This window comes from Trachymyrmex cornetzi, unplaced genomic scaffold (assembly GCF_001594075.2).
Source record: "Trachymyrmex cornetzi isolate Tcor2-1 unplaced genomic scaffold, Tcor1.1 scaffold26, whole genome shotgun sequence".
Taxonomy (NCBI): Eukaryota; Metazoa; Arthropoda; class Insecta; order Hymenoptera; family Formicidae; genus Trachymyrmex; species Trachymyrmex cornetzi.
The window spans coordinates 1,717,782-1,725,576 of record NW_017297270.1 but is presented as its reverse complement, the minus strand read 5'-3'; the positions used below and the strand labels follow the sequence as shown (position 1 = coordinate 1,725,576).

Sequence of the window (7,795 nt, the reverse complement as noted above, 5' to 3'; positions counted from 1 at the left end):
ATATATATATATATATAAAATTTACATGTTTGTTCATAGGTTCCTAGTTGCATGGCAGTCTCGCCAGAAGGAGTGGTGCGTTTCTGGGCAAGTGTGGCACATGAAGGATCTTCTGTAGAGACAAGTGCTGAACTTGCAGGACAAGAAGTCGATTGTCTTATACACGTTCCAGGCCATGGGTGTATTCTAGCCACTACTACATGTACGGTAGCGCTCTTACAGCCGCAATTCAACAATGGAAAGAACAATATTACATGCCAAGTGCTTCGAACAAGTCAAGGATGGCTCGGTGGTATAGGTCGCAAAATGACCTCCCTCATTTTTGGAGCGATACCACAGTCGCCTGTTACAGAGACGAAATTGGTAAAAGTTACGTGCACATTACTGAACGAGAGAGGATCAAGAGTTCTCATTCTTGCCGGATCCTCTTTGCAATATTGGTTCTTTTCTCATAATGAACAGGAGAAAATGGAATTTGACGAAGACATCACTGATATCGTTCAGCAGGCATTCCAAAGAAAAATTTGGGAATCAAGCCCTCAAAACATGAGCACATGGTTTGTTGATATGCAAACGTGTGAAGAAGGAATAGTCCTTTTAATGGCAGCCCATTGCGATATTTCGATACAAATTCATTTTGCCCTCGGACTATTACCTTTAGTCGGAACCACACTATCCAACTCATTTAAATGGTTTATTCCAGTGAAAATCGATCCGATATTATTTTATCACAATGATATAGAGTCGTGGCTAGTTTCTTATCATTTCATATTGTGCGGTTGGGAGGCAATTATATACAATCGGCATAATGTACTCGTGGTTAACACCGCGTCTGAGGTCGAACAAGATAAGATCGATCTGGTGAGAGGCAGCGAGGATAGTATACTCGGCGGTGCAATATGCTCAGCAACTCCAGTATTGTTCACAAAAAGTATCGGTCTTGTATCCATTGTACCGGTGGACTTTGCAGTGCAAGATTTCAACACCGGATATACGGACACTACCATGAGTATGGATTATACCTATAAAGTAAATCAAACAGCCCAAAACTTTTCTACTCTTATAAGTAACGACGAGCTGCAAGATATGTACTGCAGTTCCGATACGGTCACACAATTACGTGCCGCCTTTCTTCTCAGCCTTCGACAGAATAAGGTACAATGTAATGAGATTCTCTCCCAGCTGTTCCCTCTGCAGGAGGATCCGGTAATGGATATCGATGCTACCCTTGACACGCTTGTTTTAAAGGTCGCAAAGGATCTAATCGACGATTATCCGGCCAATGATCCGAGATGGGCCCACCATAGAGATCTGTCAATAACGATGAACGCGGTCACTTCTATGCAAATACCACATCAGCTGGAGGGTAAGCAAAAAGCGTTAGATCTCTTTATAATGTTCTTGAAAGAACACAACTTATGGAATAGGTTTTGTGCGGTTACGTGTAGGGGTACTATTATGTCCACGTCCCACGTGCTCGGTGAATACGCAGAGAAAATAGTTGCGGCAGTGACATTATACAGTCTGCAGAATAGATATGCAGAGATCGTAGACGCTGTTGTGAACCAAACATTGAATGAGAAAGAAGCGTATGTATCTGATGAGCTGACAGTGTGCGATGTATTCTATCGTGAGGTAAGCACAGTGCATCTATTTCTGCCAATATTGGTAGAGAAGGCGTATGAAGTCACGCAGTCTGAAAGACCTTTGCAACAAGTTGGACAGTACATCATGCAAGTCAATACTATTTTATTGACTGTATTATACGAGGTAGTAAAGTATCGTCAGTACAATGCTGAACGCTTCGTCCCTGCCAAGTTTTCCAATGAAATAACAGAATACCTCCCTTGGACGGCTGCGCCGGGTAAGGATGGCTTGAGAAGCTGTCTTAATACAATACAGAGTATCACCATCAAGCACGGTATAACAGGAACCGGTGACTCCACTGTGAGGAACGAGCTGTATGAGCAATTGGTTAGTCTGATTGATTTGATATTGGATGGAAGAAAATGTCACTTAGAGAGCATTCGTGGCACAGAAAAATTCGAGGTTCTCCTAAAGCAATACGAGACAGAGCGCGCTAATTTGATACAACCGTTGATAAAGGAGGAACAATATGATAATGCCGCAATGCTTGCTGAGAAATATTGTGACTTTCCTTCGCTCGTACAGATCTGCGAATTAACTGACAATAAGAATCGACTAGACGGATACATCGAAAAATTTGCGATTCAAGATTTCGCTGGCTTCTTATTCTCTTGGTACGTGAAAGACGGACGTCAGGGTCAACTAGTTGAGAGATGCAGACGCGGTGGTACCGCGGAGCTAACGGAAAAGCTGTCAGAGCATCCTACTCTGTCTTGGGTGCAAGCTGCGTTGACTGACGAGTTACGATTTGCCGCCAACACACTTCATACCTTGGCGGTTCAAGAATCCGAACTAGTCACTCGTAAAAAGTCGATGCTATCGTTGGCCAAACTGGCTCTACTCGCATCAGATGAATCGGAGGATAAAGTAGTGGACTGCGTGAAAACGATTGACAACGAATTAACGCTCATAGCTTACCAGGAAGATCTGCCGGCACAAGTGCTCACAACATATGGCTACGATATTAAGAAGCTGCGGGTGCTCACACCACGAGAATTAATTATGCTGTATACCTCGAATGACAACGTAATCGCCAATGAGTACGATTTCAAGAAGGCCCTCGATTTGCTTGACTATGTAGAACATGAAGAGGATAAATCGTCACTGAGATTACAAATATGGGCGCGAGCGGCTCGGCGAAATCAGTGGGACAACGTGGAAAAGAATCCTGAGCAACAAGTTCAGGAGACGCTACTTTTCAAGTTAATGGATCTTACGTACTTTATGGGTAAGTATATTCAAAGATATATTAATAAGTAAGGGGCTCTGCACAATAAAAGGAATAGGGAACAGAGAATAAGAATTTCAACCTATCAGAAACTGTATTCCACAATACATGATTTCTGATAGATTGAAATTCTTATTCTGTTTTCTGATCCCTATTGCTTTTATTGTGCGGAGCCTCTAAAGCGTTGTCGTGTCTACAATGAGCAGTAGCAGTAGAGGTAATGCTGTAAGACATATCGGGGATAAGCTGATTTTCCGGTATAATAGGACTCAGAGTAAACTTGTAAGCAACAAGAGAGCAGAATGTAGGAAATGGATTTTAACCACTTACAAATTTATTTTACGCCATATTATACTGAAAAATCAGTTTATTCCTGATGTGTCTTACCACTACTGCTACTGTCCATTATAGACGACGCTTAAGGGAATGCTGGATCAACGGCCGAACTTGATCGAAGTCGATAGTACAGACTTTTTTAAATTCCAAATTCGATAATAGTGACATCTTTCATTCATTTCTTAAGGTGCGATTTCACCTGACGCTACGACGCTCATTTTTAGCGTCAAAACAGGTCACATGATCAAAATTGACGCTTGGTATTCGTCAATTTTGATCACGTGACCTGTTTTGACGCTGAAAATGAGCGTCTAGCGTCAAATGAAAATCCAGCCTTATACATGTTATAGGGAGGGCTCCGATTGCACACATCGCATATTGCACACATGTATTGCTGATTGGCCAATTTAAAAATAAAATAATCTCATTGGCAAAACAGTAAAAAATTACTAGGCACCAGTTGATATGAGTGGTGTGTACAATCAGAACTGTAGGCAAACGGGATCCTCCCCATGTTATATATCGTTGTCTCGCTCAAACGCATTCTGTTCTCATCTAACATATTGCAACGCCATCTCTTAGAAAGAGATCAACTAAAATACTGCTCGGTTTCATGGCTTCACGTCAATTTCACTCGTAATATACAAACGAAATTTTCGGCAACTCTTTTCTCTTATACTAAAGCCGCTACCTTGTTTCTAAAAGCATAGGATTGTTGTTCGAAGTTTTCTGTAGGTTGCTGGCTACTTATTTTAAACGGGTAAAATCTGAAACTCTTAGGGTGATGTCCCATGCAGCGGATCGTGCGTAAGCGGATTCGCGTATCGCCAATCACAGAATCATTCTCAGATATGCTTGCGAAATTTGCAAACAGATCTAAGAGAATGATTCTGTGATTGGCGATACGCGAATCCGCTTACGCACGATCCGCTGCATGGGACATCACCCTTATAGTACGTCTCCACTGAGCGCGTCACGCGTCGCGTCGTCCGTCGCATCACGACGCGATACATGACGCGCTCAGTGGAAACGTACCATTATATGCAGCACAATTGTGATGTGTCGACTACAGAAGCCGATAACAAAACTGTAAGTCTTAAATTTTCTTTTGTTTTTCGTATTCAATTGTAGCTGACGATTTGCGTTGTTGCCGATACTTTAATTGTAGAGAAGGACTTTTCAATTCATAAACACAATTAAGAGAAAAGAGTCTTTGATAATTAATAGTAAAACAGAACACATTCCAGCATCCCCTTTTAAGGGAGTCGGGAGTATTTATATTGGCCATAATCAAAGACATAGAGAATGGACTGTGCGATCCGTATCTAAGTAATGTATCAAATGTGGTCGACAAAATGAGAGAGAGGGAATGTGGGAGATGGCCAATCTCCCTCTCATTCTCTCTCCCATTACACCATTGAATGGAAAGAGATAGAAATGGCCATCTACCACGGTCCCTCTCTCTCATCCCTATCGACCATTTTGACATACAGATCGCGCAGTCCATTCTCTATTGGTGAATTCGATCATTCGCACTACATTGGATCAGTGCATATTAAAAGCTGCTTTACATAAAATATCTCAATGCAGTGATACAATATAATCAACTTTGACAATGAAATTATACATATATATTTTGTTAAATAACGTGACTATATCATTAATAGATAGTTAATTATTTAAAATATTTATATACTTTTACATTTAACTTTGTTAATTTCATGTAAAGCAGCTTTTAGTATGCACTGATCTAGTATAGTGCAAACGACCGAATTCGCTATATGTCTTTGGCCATAATCGTATGCTGTAATCTGTACAAATTGACCAATCATCTTCCATTATTCTCTTTTTTACCATCGGATGAGAGGGGAATACTTGACTGTGATTAGTCAATTCTTATAGATTACAGTGTGCGGTTACGGCCAATATAAACGCTCCCTAATTCATTGAAAGAATGAGATTTTTAATTTAAATTAATGTTTGCATTTTTACTGTTTTTAGGTGGAAAAGTAGATGAATTTTTGCCACACATTGATATGCTTCTGAAGGAACCCGAGCTTGGAGAACTTGCTACTTCCAGTAATTTTCAGTTTCTTATAAAATTAATATATGAATATGCTTATCGAAGTTATTGATGTATTTATATTGATGTATAAAATATTCATGAGTATAGTTGCGATTATATTTTTGTACAAAAGGAAAGATTTATGAGATATTTATATAATAACAATTTTTCTTTTTAAGAGCCCAGACTCAAGCTTTTGCATAACGCATAACACATAGTGCATAAGCGAATCAATTAATCAGAAGCTTTCCTTTCCTCTCATTCCATGAAAAAGAAGAATTTCGATTGATTGATTCCATTATGCACTATGTATTATGCGTTATGCAAAAGCTTGTGTCTGGGCCCTAATACTTTTGAAGTTTTCACAAATATTTTCTTCAGAGGTGTCAAAAGATTTGCAGCAAACCTTTTTGGCACCTCTGAAGAAAATAATAGCGATTTCGATTGGAAACACCAACGTGCACTGGTGCATATCAAAACCGTTGTACATTGTTAGATCACTATGAATGCAAAAACGAAATGGAAATTATTAAATACATGTTTTATGAACAGTACAATAAAATATATTTGGGATTGTACGATTTAATCTGTTTTTAATACATATTTACGGCAATTTTGTATGATAGTTTTATGTGCACTAGTGCATCCCACCCGTAATCACTATTCATTGTACAACGGTCTTTATATGTACCGGTGCAATTGGTGCATCCCAGCTGAAATCGCTGTAAGTACCTCCGAAAAAAAAGTACTCACATGACCTTTTTGTCGGTGAAGCGGCCAATTTGAGCAGGGTCCCTATACTGCAAGGGGCTCCGCAAAATAAAAGGAACGCAGTGTGTATTCCACAATACATGATTTCTGATAGATTGAAATTCTTATTCTCTGTTCTCTGTTCCTTTTATTATGCGGAGCCCCTAACTGTTTTACACGCCTACCGACATTTGTCGGTAGGCGTGTAAAGACAGTCAGAATAGGGGACTGCTCATACCCTAAAGGTGCATTTTCATGCTGATGTTCGATTCGAGCGTCGGCATGAAAATACTACTTTAATTACAGCCCAGTAGAAACTTTTGATAAGCGTATCAACTTGGTCAGGGTATCTATTATGGAAATAATCGGAATGGATTCCGATCGGAATTATTCAATTATTCCCTAGATTTCTATTGTGTTTTCTAGGGAAAACGGAATAATTCCGATCGGAATCCATTCCGACATATTTCATGATAGGTACTCTGATACTATCGTGATCGGGAGTACCAGACTAAAGCCTGCCGCACACGATACATTTTTTCTTATTGGATTTCTAACTGGATTTGCTTACTTGCTACCGTACGGGCGGCGGTACTGGCAGTGCTACTGGCCCATAGTGTGCTTCACACGGTGCGAGTTTTCGTACGGGCTGAACAACTGGAATTTGTTTGATAGAAGTGGCACGCTTAAATGTGAATGAGATAGATGAGATGGATGAAATCGTCTTTGTAGGCTTCTATTAAACATAAAATACTTTCTTTGGACCATTTTGCAGCCTTTTCATTTCTTCACTACGTCATATTTGCGAATTGAATCCACTTTTGAATTTGATGTATAGACGACACTTTGATCTGCTTCGATCGTATAACCTGGTATAACCCAGTATAACCCTATACAGATTGCGTCCTGATTGGTTCTCACAAAATCCAGTACAAAATCACGCAAGAAAAATAGGACCAGTTCTATTACGAAAATCCAGTACGCGAGCCAGTAGCGTAGCCCGTAAGCTACCCATTTCCGGTAGGGGAGCACGTAACCCCGGATCTACAATAGGTATTTTAAGCCTTAAGCCGTAAGAAATTGATCAATTACAGTCGAATCCGAGAAGAATAAGCGACTGTGATTTGCTCATTTCTTATGGTTTAAGGCTTAAAACTCTATTGTAGATCCGGGGTTAGACTGCCAGTATAGGAGCACGTAAGCAATCCAGTAAGAAAAAACGTATCGTGTGCGGCAGGCTTAAAGTAATCCTCTATCGTTTATACCGAGCGTATCAAGTGATTTGATATAAGGCCTGTTCTTTTTGACTGAACTTTTGCACCAGTTCATCTTTCCTCCTAGAGAAAAAAGGAAGAAAGATGAACTGGTGCAAAAGTTCAGTCAAAAAGAACAGGCCTATAGAGAATGGACTGCGCGATCCGTGTGTCAAAATGGTCGATAGGGATGAGAGAGAGGGACCGTGGCAGACGGCCATTTCTATCTCTTTCCATTCAATGATGTATGTGTGTGTGTGTGTGTGTGTGTGTGTGTGTGTGTGTGTGTGTGAGAGAGAGAGAGAGAGAGAGAGAGATTGGCTGTGCTGCGGCTTTTAACCAGTCTGAAGCGGGGAGCACAGACTCTTGCATAACGCATAACACGTAAGTCCGGATCCTCATACGAACAACAGCGCTTTGACACCGAACGCTGATTGGTGAAAAATGGCTGATGGGGGTAAATTTTACCTCCACAACTGACTTTTCACCAATCAGTGCTCTGTGTCAAAGCGCCAG

At 40.5% G+C, this 7,795-nt stretch overlaps 1 protein-coding gene across 1 annotated transcript in view; it reads left to right on the top strand.

The window, feature by feature from the left end:
• The window catches only part of Nup133 (nuclear pore complex protein Nup133), a 10,212-nt gene extending 4,809 nt beyond the window's left edge, over window positions 1-5,403 (top strand). The window contains exons 3-4 of the mRNA XM_018508444.1: window positions 40-2,875; window positions 5,213-5,403. Of these exons, the coding sequence (XP_018363946.1) occupies window positions 40-2,875; window positions 5,213-5,346 (2,970 nt within the window). The 3' untranslated portion in view covers window positions 5,347-5,403. The remainder of the gene's footprint in view (window positions 1-39; window positions 2,876-5,212) is intronic.
• Window positions 5,404-7,795: the final 2,392 nt, after the last annotated feature.